The 14,968-nt window shown below is 36.1% G+C and overlaps 1 protein-coding gene across 2 annotated transcripts in view; it reads right to left on the reverse strand.

Annotated features, from left to right (window-relative positions):
- The window catches only part of LOC145671180 (corticotropin-releasing factor receptor 1-like), a 1,144,309-nt gene that overhangs the window by 361,591 nt on the left and 767,750 nt on the right, over positions 1-14,968 (reverse strand). For both annotated transcript variants that reach the window (XM_081740030.1, XM_081740029.1), the window contains exon 5: positions 3,355-3,511. In XM_081740030.1, coding sequence (XP_081596156.1) covers positions 3,355-3,511 — 157 coding nt within the window. The remainder of the gene's footprint in view (positions 1-3,354; positions 3,512-14,968) is intronic.

Genomic DNA, 14,968 nt, shown 5'->3' on the forward strand with positions numbered 1-14,968 from the left:
AGTTATTTAATGTAAATAATATAATTGTAGTGGATACATTAATAATTGGCTGATCAGACAGTATAAGAGTATACGGAAATTAGCTTAAGAATCTCTTGCATTGTTTAAAGAGCCAGACTTCCATGTAAAGAAATTTGTATATGCACATTACTCCATGAACTTCACAATCAAGGAAATATGTAAAAAACATTTGTAAAAATCTAGAGTCAGGTATAAGGAAGTCTTACTACAGGGTAGACAATTAAGTCACCTACACAGTAATTGTAACGGTAAAAATTTAAAGGATTGAAAAAAAGGTAGTTTTCAACCTGCATGTAAAACACAAGGAGAGCAGTCTCAATTAAATTCTCGTTTCGGAAAGATCTCGTAATTCGGCACCCAAGTTTTTTATATCTTAGTAATTATATTCTCAACACTTCTATACCAGGACTGGAATATATCAGCAGCCACCAGGTCAGTACTTTCTCTTAAAATGTCTAAATTAAGCAATTATTAACAAAGCCAAACGATCATTAGCTTCAACTAAAACCAACTAAAGCTAACTATAATTAAATATATCAACTGTTCAAACTGTAAATTTGAAACTTAAAAAAAAAAAAAAAAAAAGTAGCTAGTAGCCACACTACCCATGAAAGGCCCTAAGTCATTATTAATTTAATTGTTATAAAAAATAAAAATAAACTATTTAATAACATACGTCAAGTTTTTTATAGTTATTTAGTTGGTTGTCTGGTTTGCTATCATCGAACCCAGCCTATAATAATATTAGCGGCCATTAATTAACCTTAATTATAAATCATCAACACTAAACCAGACACAACATAATTAATAGCTGTACCTTTTTTGTTTCTAACCAAAACTGATCAAATGCGAAGAAAACAAGTCGACCAACTCTAATATTGTTGCTAGGCACAATAAAAGTTCTGTTTCCAGTTGAATCGGATCTGCAATGTTGTTTATTCTCATTGTTGGAAATTGAAAATCATGAGCAATGATTATGACTAAAATTTACCGGAAAAAGCGCAAAATTAGAAAATAGAAGTATACATGCATACCCAGACGCTCAAGGAAGAAAGCTTGAGCACTAATCTGTCTCATAGTAAATGTACGGATAGTATAGTTTGACAATGAAATTGGTTATGATAGTGACGTATAAAATACCACATGTAGAATGTTTTAAGATTGTAGGAGTCTGAGGGGGCAGACAGGGGACGCTCGCCCCCTTGCCTCTCCTCTGGCGTCATCAGTGTATGTGGTGCATTGTGCTAAAGAAAATTGTTTCCTTCGGGGGAGGGAGGTAACAACGTAACTTATAATAGTGTCATTTTTGAAAGCAAAAATTTCAAATCCTACATCTGTTGATTCTCAAATTTTCTGATTTTTTCGAATTTCAAGTCAGTTTCGTCTAGTTGTTTTTTAATTCTTCCGATTCCTTGCTGAAACATATGTGGCACAAGGTGCATTGAACAATAACTACCGATTGTTGTATTTCTTGAAAAGCTAGTTTCGGTTTAAATAATTTCTCTGATGATATTTGTTTCCATATTTCATTGAACTGGTTCATTTGATTTTCTGCACATGTAAATGCATATGTCAACACGTGTGGTGGTACCCCGGATTCATTTTTCGGTGGGAGCTCAGGTGATTCAGACCCTACGTTAAGACGTAGATCCTTACCTGTCATGAAACATTGGTCCTGAATGGAATGCTAAATTCCATATCATCAAATTAAGAAACGGGATATGATGAAGAGTGTAAGTAGCTTCAAACAAAAATAGCTCACAGAAATCTCTCAGCGAAATTGCATAATGCCATCTATTGACCGCTCATAGAAACACCTAAAACGTTCTAAAAGTTCAGAAGATAAAAAATTTCAATTTTTCAATTTTACGCCTCACGTTTATGCAATGTAAACTAAAGGAGACGGTGATGATGAGAAATAAATGAAATGGTGGAACGAAGAAAGTGGAGGGAATGAGAGAACCCCGGAGAAACTACGCACATGGTGTTTGTCCACCACAAAGCTCACATGGTGCGAGCTGGGATCGAACTAAGGACCCCATGCACCAGTGGTAAAGCTCTATCGCTGACCCACTGCGGCCCAATTCAGAAGATAAACACAAAATATTAAAGTGTATTTAATTTCCGGTCTATAATCTTGAAACCAGTAAGACATATAAGCTTTATAAGGCAGGACCTGAAAAGCCCAGCGTATATATTGAAGAGGTGTAAATAAATAAAAAATGTCAACAACTAAGAAAATGTAACTATTGGAATGATTTTAAAACACAATATACATTGTCTATTGACAGTACGAGGATTACACAAAAGGACGACTATATACAGTGAAATGTGTTACGAAGGCTAACAAAATAATAGTATGCAGGACCTCGATACCCTTGATTATGCATCTAAGAGTTAACGTTTCTCGTTTATGATATGTTTCATTCCTTGTCGCTGTACTTTTCACAAGGGTTATAATTTATAAACATCGTTACCTGCAACTATTGGAATATTTGTTTGATTGTGTTTTAACGTTATCATTCCATACCGAAATTATAAAATAGTATTTGACAATTTAGAGTGTAATCTTTTAATTTTATGTCCTTCAGTTATGACCTTAGGATTAATGAAAGTCGATGTTTATTTAAAAAAAATAGTGGAATCAGAACGTGGGATAAAACGGGAAAACCCCCATAGACACGATGGTATTTACTACAAAATTTCATGTTCTGGGATCGAATCAAGAACCCTTCTGTTAGAGGTGAGAATTCTACCACTGAGTCATTGTGCAGCAGTTTAGTGTGAACTTCTATTACATGGTGTCCCGACACGAACCGAGATTTCTCTCATCAAAGGCAAGAACGTTAACCATTCAACCAGAAGGAAATTATTCGCTAATTTCAGGCTATTTTACTTGTACATATTCATGTGCAAAATAAAGACAAATTAATTCGAAATTCCATTTTAGGTACTCGACAGGAATAGTGATCGAGAATTCCCATTCGAAGAATGTAAAGTCAATTTTATAATAGTAATTACAGTACCGTTTCATGTTTAATTACTTCTTCAATTCTAAATACCGCAAATTCTTTAGTAAATAAATAATTAAGAAGTTAGAAACTGAAATTTGTCCAATTGGTGGCAAGAAAGTCTCCAGCTTCTATAAAGAAAAGAGAAGAGGTCACGCAGAATTGATTTACGGATTTCTCTAGGGAAAGGAAAAGTTACAACGGTCTATAATTGCCCTCTTTGATGAAGTTGACGAAAGCGCGTTGCTACAAGATTAATGGATAAGTGACAAGCAAACAAATCAATACGAGAAGTCGTTATTCGTGTTTGTGCACTACTTACCCCAGCCGATAGAATAGTAGAGCTTGAATGGGACCTTGTTGTGGAACACGGTGGTGGCAATTCTCGAGTGAAGAAACAGCCCCTCGACAAACATCCAATTTACGGATGCCATTGAGGCGTAGATTTTCAGAGTCAGCACCATCTTGCATACCCAATCCTGTAAAGACGAAAAAAAAGTTAAATCGTTGAATATTCTGTTTTCAGCACCACAAGAAATGAATCAAATCTTTTGTGTGTTATCTGGGCTATATTTTTAAGATTTTTTTTCTTCTTTTGACATGTTAACATGTCAGCAAAGCACAAAATTCGAAGCAAAGAATGCTGATGAACGAATTCTACCAAAATGAGAATCATTTCAATACATATCAATACTAGGGCGGACACAAGGACAACTAAAGAGGCTATATCTTTCCTCTGACTTCCAGATTTACAAGTACACTGAAAAGTAAAATTTATTGCTTTTGGTCGTAGTTTACAATGGACAAAATGAAATAGAAAAGTGTATAGCTACCTTTATTCAATCTCTGGATTCCAGCTTCAATTCTGACCTTTATATATTATTCATGTTACCCACCAAAATCGTTGTCACCCCTGTAATTCTGAAATAGCTGATATTTGCGAAAACGTCAAGTAACGTATTCCATTATTTAAAGCCGTTGATACTTTGAGCTAAATAGATTTCATTAGTAGAATCGTCATAAGGGTAGTCGAAGGACACCTCAAGTATTTTAAATAGAAAGTGACGTCCAGGCGTACGTAATTTGAAAGGTCGTAAAGAAAGAAATAATATAGTAGATCTGGGTCACTCGGTTAAACCTCGACAATGAGAGATCAAAGTTAAGATGCACAGAAGGTTGCTGCTACCCTTATAATTCTTCAAATATGGAAAAGAACTTCTGTTAACGAGGTGTAGAGGTGGGACTAGTAACGTACACCGAGCAAAACAAAAACGTCGAATATTGTTATATCAAATAAAAAGAAAACCAAAATGATAAAGTGCACAAGAGCAGGACAAGAACGGGCAAACGTATGGCAAGAGGGAGAAAAAATCGAAGACGTTAAACGTTCCCCTATTTAGAAAATCTAATATCCTCGGACAGACGACGTGCAAAAGACATAAGTTCCAGAATAGCGCAGGCTAAACAAACATTCAGTAGGAAAAGAGGACTGCTAACATCAAGAAATGTGTCCTTGGACGTTCGTAGACGATTTATTAAGGCCCTGGTATGGAGCATGGTGCCTCACGGATCAGAGACGTGGACATTGAGAAAAATTGAAAAATCCACACTGGAAGCATTTGAAATGTGGTGTTGGCGCAGAGTGCTGCGTATATCATGGACCGAAAGGAAAAGGAATGAAGACATACTAAAGGAAGCTAATGAAGGACGACAGATCATGAAGATAATAGGAAAAAGAAGAAACAGCATATTTGGCCATCTTATTCGGCACTCCGATTGGATCACCGTGTTGATAGAAAGAAAGGAAAACGGAAAACCCGGAAGAGGAAGGCCAAGTGTAGAATATGTAGATACAGTTACGTAGAAGAGACCTTATCAAAGTATAAAGCAGCTGTCCCAAGGCAGAGAGAGGTTTTAAAATTTCCATGTTGCTCACCAACCTATGGTTGAGGAGAGAAGAAGAAGAACTGTTATATCACTGCTTCGCTCCCTCGTCAAAGATTCTACACCTCGTCAAAAAAAATAGTTCTTTTCTACGTTTGATCCCCTGACATTTCGAGCAGAGGTAACATAGGACATTATTGTATGTTGCTTCGTGTAAAAGGACTTTATAAATGATTTGATTTGACTTTTTTTTAGCGTCTCTCAGCTGCGAAGCTATATGAGACGTGAAGGTATAGCTTAACGTAGGATCCGAACCACACGAGGTCCTGCTGGAAAACGAACCAGATCTCCCACGCCAAAGGCGCGTACATTAACCGCTTAGACATGGGGGAGCTCGACTTTGTAAATCAGGTATTACACGTTGGCCCCTCTGACCCTTAAGAAGTATCTTGGTGTAGCGTCAATTGTGCGCGAAATGCTTTTCGTCAAAATTAACTGTTTCGTAGCTTGCACATAGCTTTAGCTTTCTTTGAATTACACGATTGACAACAGCCTTATATGCAATCCGATTTTGATGTTCCATTGTTGACAATTTCCACCGACAACTTGGGAACTTGTACCACGTTATTGTTTTTCCTTAAGACCTTTCAAATTAAATATTCTTGGACCCCATTTGCTGTTTTAAACATTTTAGTTTTATCCCGCTTCAACCTCTGTCGATGCCACTAATGGAATACTTTCAATTCAATATACAGGGTGTCTCACCTAATTTTGCGACCTGAAATATTTCCGAAATGACAAAAAATGTAACAAATCTAGTTCCGCAAGAATGTACCCATGTCAGGGGCCTATAAAATTCTGTAAACAAGTGCGCCAGTGGTCCCATCATAGGGCCCCAGGGGCCAACTTGAAAATTCCAAATAGAAACCCTCTACATTAATGCATACTCGGATACTGCGGCCGAAAATACGCAACTTTTAGTTTATGTATTTTTTTTCGTTGTCCTAGATACTGGCGCAAATCATTCGGGGATGAGGGGGTTATGTCCCATCCAATCTTTGAACTTCGGGGGACTGTCCCCCTCAATAATTCGATTTTAAATATGCTCTTTTGCGGAGACATGTAATGATTTGTGTCCGATTGCCAGAAAGGAAAGTGAGGTAAAATTGATTTCTCCCAGAATAAGCCTCAAATCTGTCCGTTTTCTAATATTGAAGACAACTCTGTTCCCCTGATCCTCCATAGCATTGTTTTTCAACTTCATAAATATTTTGAACATCATTAAAAAAAAAAAGATAATGATGATTATGGGAACCCGTCCCCCCCCCCCACAATGTTGAAGACAGATTTGCGCCGCTGCTCCTAGATAACACATAAATCGTAATAATAACAGACGCAAACAAATAAAGTTATGAAAATGTTTGTAACAATATTATTCAAGAACTGAGATTTTTTCTGTGAGCTTGTGGACACTATGAAAGCTGATTAACTCTAGCTCTCCGTTGGGACATGAAGTTTCAATTGATAATCGGACATAGTGTCAAAAGAGAATTATATTATTAATTTTTGTCACGTTTACATAGATATGTATAAACCTAAGAGGCAAAAGTGAAAGTTAACATGTAAGGTTGATCGGTGGATCTATTAAAGTTTAAAAGGACATTATCATTTTGTTGTTATAGAGAAGTAGATGTCCATAATTACGGTTTGATTTGAAACTCATGTAATTCCATCTGAGAAGTGAAAGTTTATATGAACATGTAAAGTTGATCCGTACATCTGAGATCCGTAGTTTTGATCGCAGAATCAGAATCTGCAACAAAAATAGGGGGTTTTCATTTTAAATTTTCAAGTTGGCTCTTGGAGCCCTATGATGGGACCCCTGGGGGCACTTATTGTTTACAGAATTTTATAGGCCCCTAACATGGGTACATTCTTACGTAAATATATTTGTCACATTTTTTTGTAATTTCGGAAATATTTGAGGTTGCAATGTTAGGAGACATACGTGCGATATTATTTTTTTTGCGATTACAGCATCATCTATTAGAATAACGAAAATTGTTTCAAGTAAAAGTTGCTTAGTTTTGATCGCAGAATCAGAATCTGCAATAAAAATAGGGGTTTCTATTTGAAATTTTCAAGTTGGCCCCTGGGCTCCTATGACGGGACCTCTGGGGACAGTTTTTGTTTACAGAATTTTATAGGCCCCTGACATGGTACATTCTTACGCAACTAGATTTGTCACATTTTTTGTCATTTCGGAAATATTTGAGATCGAAAAGTTAGGTGAGAGACCCAGTATATTATATATATATATATATAAAAGATGTCATGTTCTTCGCAAGGGAACCATAATGTTTATGCAAAATCCTTGAAAGTAAAAGTAAAGAAATATGATGGATATACAACGAGGAGCAATGCCAAGGCATTTCTTTAATCGAGCCTGGGCCAGCAACTTGTAATGCAGTAGAAAGGGGACGTCCCTCTGATCTCCTTATAAGAGGAATATATTTTCCCTCCATTTAGTTTCAGAGCAACGTTCATATTCTTTAATAGAAATGGATCATCTAGACATTGCTTCCATGTAAATATTCTACTACCATGCAGAAAACAATCGTAATATATATATATATATATATATATATATATATATATATATATATATATATATATATATATATATATATAAAGAAAAGAAAATTTCAAAACTGATATACTACATAGGCCTATTATGAAAGTACACCGTTAACAAAATACTTAAAAAAACGCAAGAGGCTAATAGACATGCGCTCTTGGTCTACTGGATAACAATGGATTCGCAAAACAAAGTTTATTTTAACATAGGCTCAAATTCTGTCTACGGAAGATGCTTTTTTTTTTTTTTGTTAATAAAATAATCTGCATTTTACAGACAAAGAGAACTCATGTTTGTTTGTATATCACAGCTATGTAATATAGTACATTGAAACATCGTACACATATGTATCAATGTACTATGTTGGAAAGATGTTCATCCTAGAAACTAATTCTTTAGTACTTCGCCAAGCAAGAGCGTCATTTGGAAAGCGGACAATTACCCCCCTTTAGTTTAACATGCACATACATTTTAATAATGCACTAATGAAAAAAGGGGAAATTCTATGTATATCAGAGAGTCTTGCTCTCTCTGCGGAAGTAAAACCTGAAATTACACTATTGTGAGCAAAGGTGATCATTGTATAAGAAAATAAATATCGCTCAATCATATTAATGCAAACATACGTGTAAGTGTCCTTTCAGTGTGCAAGAAGAATAAGATGGAATAAGTATAATACAGGAAATTTAAATATTGTAGAAATTGTCCTCTACATGAAATACGTATCAGTCAAAAGCTTTGTCCTTCAGGAACACATTGATACTAAAATTATCTTCCTACCTTAATTAGAGGGTGAGCTATTGAGGTTTAAATTGAGTCACATTAAGGAACGACCAGAATGTAATTATTTCACAGCATCTGACGGCTCAATAATTGTAACTATGTAACGATGCATTTCCTGACGTACGGTCATATGAACTTTTTTGCTTGTATACCCATAAGGAATCCACCTCTGAAATTTTGCCGTACTTTTTTGTTACACCCTGTATATATATGAGCAACCAGTTGACCTGCTCGAATTAAATTTAATCGAGACTCTGACTAATCAGTTTAGCGACTCGAAAATACTGGATTTGACATTAATCTTGGTCATTTTGTACATTTTTATGCTTCTTACTACTCCATACCAATGGGAGGTGAACGTAGACTTAAACAGCATCGAGAATATCACCATCTCAACGATCCCGAAAACTAACGATTTGACACTAATAGCGGTCTCTTTTTTTCATAGCACTCCTCCCTCTTCCTAGGAGTAATAGAGATGTCTTACCTCACAGCACTGTTTCAGATTGTAATTTGTATGTATACCGAGTTTGTGAAATAGGCCTAGGCATTTCAGAAACATTGACATACACATATATGTAATATAGATATAGAATGTTCCTTGTATCCGTTAAAAAAGAAATTCAAAAACACTGGGACATGTGTACATTCATTTTTAATATGGAGTTAACATACCGAGTTTTATGTTCTCAGCTTAAGGAGTTCCTGAGATAATCCTGAAATTTTTCACTTAAATTATGAGCCTCGCTCCTTCTCCCTAGAACATACATTTTAATCAAAGTGTTGGGGATTTTTACAATTTCCTGTTAATATTTTTATATTGATCTAGCAACAGTGTTAAACACTAGTGATCGATCTGAAGTGAGTGTATTCAAGCAGTGACACGAGGAACAATTTATATCAGGCTCATCAAAGCAATTATTATTAGTGTAATGTTGAACATTTGTTACCTTTGTGCAGTTTAAACATCTACCGTATAATCTTAGATATTGTAGTGCAGTAGAAATAAATTGAGTGTGTTTCATTTTCAGTGTGGATTTCAGTTCACTATTGCAAGTATCAAAGCATTTCATACAAAAACATTTGGTTCTCCTGGGTCGTATCCATAAAAACATTCCAGTGATTTGTTCAGTTTGTGTGTGTGTGTGTGTGTGTGTGTGTGTGTGTGTGTGTGTGTGTGGGTGTGGGTGTGTGTGTGTGTGTGTGTGTGTGTGTGTGTGTGTGTGTGTGTGTGTGTTCAAGTAACAGTTGCTAGTGCTTCAATGACTATGTCAGTTCCAGTGACTTGTGCGGTGCAGTAATAAAAATCACAGGTGCAGAAGCCGACAAAGCGAAAGAGTATTGTTTTTATTCAGTAGCCTACTCCCAACCGTAAATATTTTAAACCTTAATAATGGAAGAAAAAAAGTTGCAGAGTCTTTTAAAACAAAGATAAATAAAAATACAAATTACACTTATGGAAGAATTTGTTTCTTTATGTAGTGAGTCTCAGAATATAGCAGAAATAATAACAAGTGAGACGGTCCTTTTCCGCTCATGTATGATTCTTAATATTAGTATGAGATCGAGGGATTTTGAGGACCCAAAGTGGCGTCCTTCTTCGAGTTCGATCCAAAGCCACATTTAAGAGTTCGCTTATAGTCCTCGCTGTGCGTGAATGTGCTGCCACTGAGTGAGAAAAACTAAAACAAACAAAAGATATCAAGTAATTATTTTTTGTTAATGGTAAATTAGTAAGTAACTAATAATTTAGATGTTTTTACTTCAATTGTAATTGTTACAACATATTATAATAGGTCGATAAGTATGTTACAATTTCAAATATTTTCCGGTAGTAAGTCTGTACCAATCATATAAAAGGGGGGCGAAGTGAAGCTATTCTTCGCCGGGAAAGAGAATATAGCGTCCTTTTTTCGCGTTACTATGGGGTAGTGATAACATCTCAGGCGTCTAAGATGTAAGCAATTTTGACAAAACAACCAAGAACTTAATAATTATGTGAGCTTTAGTTAGTGAAATTTCAGGAGTAATCGGAGGGTGAGAAGTGAAGGCTGACTAACTGCTATAAAGAAATCAAAAAGGATGTAAAGTAGTAACAGAACTTTTCTTCCGTATCAATATGCCCGTGTATCAACTATGACGGAGTTTGCTGTCCAGAGGAACGGTAATATCCAGGACTGAAAAGCACTTCAAGACCTCTCAGGTAACAATAGTCTCTTGCTTTAAATTGGGATGCAGCTACTTTAGATATTTCGAGAAGCAGGCCTTGAGGTTAAGAAGAGTATGTGACTAAGAAGGTTCCAGGTGTAAGAAGTTTTTTTTTTTTTTTTTTTTTTTTTTTTTTTTTTTTTTAGAAGAAGGTTACTATGGTTATTTAAATTTTCTTCCAATCCGGATCAATTGGTGACTAAATTCTATATACTATTAAAAATTTCATCAAAATTTGAACTATGAACTAAATTCTCGGTTTTCGGAATTTATTTCTATATTTTAAAAAACGGGGAGCAAAGGTTTGTGTAGGTAAACCTGCTTATTGTAAATTATTTCTACGATGGTAACACTAACAATAGATAAGTTTCTTCAGAGTAATGAAATCTGAAATTATGATCGGTTAAAGTAACTATTTCCAGTGAAGCATGTGTCCTCAGTCGCCTGGGTGATAGAATTCGTCCTTCCTCTCCCTTCACTTCCGCTTCCACTTGCCTCGGTCAGAACTTCAAATGTCAAAAATGTACGTATAGGTTAGCACCTCTCCATGTCAAATCTGCGTTTAAATCCTTTTGTTTTGTATGAATTTATTTCTTTGTTCGTTAGTTATAGTGGTTAGGTTAGTTTTAGTATCGTTAACTATTGTGTACAAAGTCTAAAATTGGCTCTGTTGTTTGTGGTTATTAGGACCCTTCTAGTAAACTCCATGTATAGAAGGATATATCCGGGATGATGTTTAGAACGTTCACTGCTCTCTCTCTCTATCCTGCTAACATGTTATTAACATAAACGCTTAATACAATCGGTAGTTGAAAATTGTGCTATACACGAGTGAGACTAGAGAAGTTGCGATTTAACGAGCCATGGGCAAAAGAAATAATTAAATATCTGAAGAAAGTGTGTATTTAGAGACGTGTTGCGCCTGAGATAGACAGGTTGCCCGCTCGAAGGAAGATAATATTTTATTTCTTCAGTGAGCTTATGTGGGCCCGGCCATTCTCTATCTCCACCGCTGCCACTTTCATAGGGTGCTCAGCCATTAGGAAAGCTGTTGAGTGAACATTGTATTCAGATTTGTGAACCGATTTGATAAATATGATGTAAAACCTTGTAATAGTTTTTTTTTGTATTCCTATTGTACGTCAGCAGGCCAAGGAAATGTTACCACTCCCTTTCAAATGATGTAATGGTGTTTAAAAAAATTGTAAAATTTAATACTAAATTGGGACGAAGTTTAATTCGGGCAACATAACAATTCATTTTTTTTAGGGTCAACCCGATATAAATGGGACTTATATTTTTGTTTTATGTAATTCTAAATCTTCAAAATTCTAAAGATGTACTTGCGCTAAGAATCGGATTGACCAAACAGAGTTTATATTGTACGAAACTAACTACCTATAACCTGAACAAAATTTTTCTTTGTAAATTTAAGAGGTGCATTAAAATTTGTTCTGTTCGCGTGAAAATTGTTGTGAAAGTAAGATTGGTGAAGATAAAATTTGGAATTGAGAAATAAAACTAAGACTAAAATTTCAAACCTTTTTTTTTTTACCACTTGCAATGTGTGCTTCAGTCGTTTTCCTCCCCGTGCGGGAAGGGGAGCTCTCTCATTGCAGTTTTTATTTTATTTCATTATTCTTTTCTTTCTAACAATAAATTTAGTTTGTACTGTATGAAGTAATAGTCATTGTGTTATGAGATCTGAGTATCCCTTAGTTATAAGCTGGATTAATAATATTTGGCAAGTAGTCTTTAGAATGAAAGAATTAAACATGAAGGATATCATCAACAGTTACCGTGCTTCTCGCAGTGGTCTCAACAGGAGAAAAGATCCTGGTTCTAAGTATAGTTTATTTTATTTTATATTTCATTTTTTCAAATCTTCCTTTCTTCATTACTGCCAGATGTCATTTTATTTTCTTTCATTTTTTTTATTTTAAATTTCATTGTTTTCTTTCCGTTGCGCAAATACAATTTAAATTAAGGTTGGATAACCTAGAGTACCTTCAGTACTCAGGAGAGTATTCAACCTAGGCCAAATTCTGAGGAAAGGAAGAAAGCGAAATAAACAGTAACACATTTTTGGCTACCCAGCCTTAGGATGATTCTCTCGTCTGAGTACTACTTGAGAAGTAACGTATAATAATAATAATGGATAATTCAAACATTAAGCGGGTGAAGTGGAAGTGAAATGGAGAGATGGGGGCGGGTTTTGTTTTCCGGTGCTGGGACTGGAGGCTTGACTGGAAATATTTCATGAGTGTTTATATAAGTACATAGTGTTCTTGAAGTGAAAATGTCAATGTCTTTTTGTTTTTGTTTTATGATAACTTTGCTTAAAAAGCGATTTTGAAATGGCGTCTCGTGGAAGTGGCTCCGATGGGGATAGCGTTTGTTCGGGTTCTCAGCAAAAAGAATATGCATGTTGTGATAATGCGCATCAAGTTGTCAGTAATGGAGTAGAGAAAGTGAAAGTCGTGAGTGCGAGAGTTGCCTTCGCTGGTTTCATTTTGATTGAGTAGGTATGAAGAATGTTTGCTTTAGTACGTTGGGTATGTGCAGGGTGCGAAGCAGCTAAACCACCTCAGCCTAATAATGGCAATGATGAGGATCCCGAAAAGGGGAACAAGGAGTGTACGCTTGAGAACGATATTCTTGATAGTGCACCCATCGCGACCTCGTCACCTGTCTTACGAGACAATGGTACTGAGTCGTCTGTCCCGCGAGAGGACGGTCTTATGTTAATGATGGAAAAGATGTTCAAACAGATAGACGAAATTAGTTATGAGGCAGTTAGTAGTAAAATGGAGGTGAGTAAAGTGAACTGCAAAATAGATGAAGGGTTCGAGAAATTTGGAACTCAAATTACTGAGGTGCAGTCTAAAATTGAACGAACTGCTATAACCGTGCAGCAATTATCCTCTAAGTTGGAGCAAGTAAAAATACAAGCTCATGAGGAATTGCAAGTAGCAAGCCAGAAATTAATGGATAATGTTAGGATAGTTAGTACGAAGGTCGAGAGTAATGAATTACGAATTCAGGCACTTGAGCATAACATGAAGGGAACCTTAAGTAGGCTCGAATCTCAGGATACGCGTTTGCAACAATTACCTGAGAGGATAGAAGCGCAGAATATTGTTTTACAAGAAGTTAAAAGTAAGCAGGATGGAGTTGAGGGCGCAGTGGGTGAGCTGAAATCACAGAATTCCGAAACAAATGAAAGATTAGTGAAGTATCAATGCGAAATAGGAAGTGAAGTAACAGCATTGAGACAGCAATTAGAAAAGTTAGAATTAGCTTTACATGAGGATAGTAAAAGTGACAAATCTGTAGATCACGAAATTCCTAGAAAAAGAGCGCACATGAACTTTGAAACCGGGCTTGCTCAAACAAGTAACCGAAGTAGGAATATCCCAACTAATAATCCTTTTGTATACAACCTGAATGATAATCATACATACACTAGTGTCGACTCCTCCTTTGTCGAGTAGTAATGATAATTATCATTATATGGCAGGTAATTGGCAAAACAAGATTCATGAGAGGACTAACTTAGGAAATTGTTTAGAGTCTTCTTTTATGACACCAACCCCGAATTTAGAATCCCAATGACAATATCAAGGCTAAAAACCTTATGTTCATCCAGTAGCTTCTAATCCATTTTTCTTTTCACCTAATAGTGGTTTCCAAAATTCCCCTAGTTTCTCATCGTCTATTATAAAACCTAAGGACCTAAAAGACTTTCCGGTTTTTAGTGGAGAGGTGACTGCAGGTGCAGGCCGACCTTTCTTGCGAAATTTACAACGATGTTTGGATATGTATAGATTGTCTGATGCCGAAAAACTTTTAATAGTATCAAAGTGTTTGATGAGGGGGGCAGAAGCGTAGCTGCAGTCAGTGGCGCGCGATATTAAAAGTTATGAAGATTTTGTGAAACTTTTTAAGAAACAGTATTGTTCTGCCAGTATGGAAAGGATCCATAAGAAAGCTCTGCAAGCTTTAAGATTCGATAGGTCGAAATTTTCTACACTGCCTGAGTTTGCTTGGTATATAGTCGAGGTCTATTTCAATATAACTGAAGTGTCAGACCAGTCCGAATTGATAGACATTTTACTGGGTTGCTTGCCGGCTGCGGATTCGCGGTTGTTCATGGTAAGCTCATGTTCAGACATTGATGAATTGATGGCTAAGATTGCAGCACTGTCGGGTCACGCAAACGCGCATGCAAGTGATTTAAGACCTCCTGCGAGACGGTTTTCTGCCAAACAGGCTAAAGTTGTCAAAAATAAAATTCAACAAGTAGAGAGTGGGAGTCAAACTGATTTGACAGCCAACGTACCAACCGAGATATTTCAGGATACGGTAATGATAATAGAAATAATCGGAATGGTCAAAATGCACAAAACAATCAAGGCTTTGG

The sequence above is a fragment of the Thermobia domestica genome, chromosome 15 (assembly GCF_964235325.1).
Source record: "Thermobia domestica chromosome 15, izTheDome1.hap1.1, whole genome shotgun sequence".
Taxonomy (NCBI): domain Eukaryota; kingdom Metazoa; phylum Arthropoda; class Insecta; order Zygentoma; family Lepismatidae; genus Thermobia; species Thermobia domestica.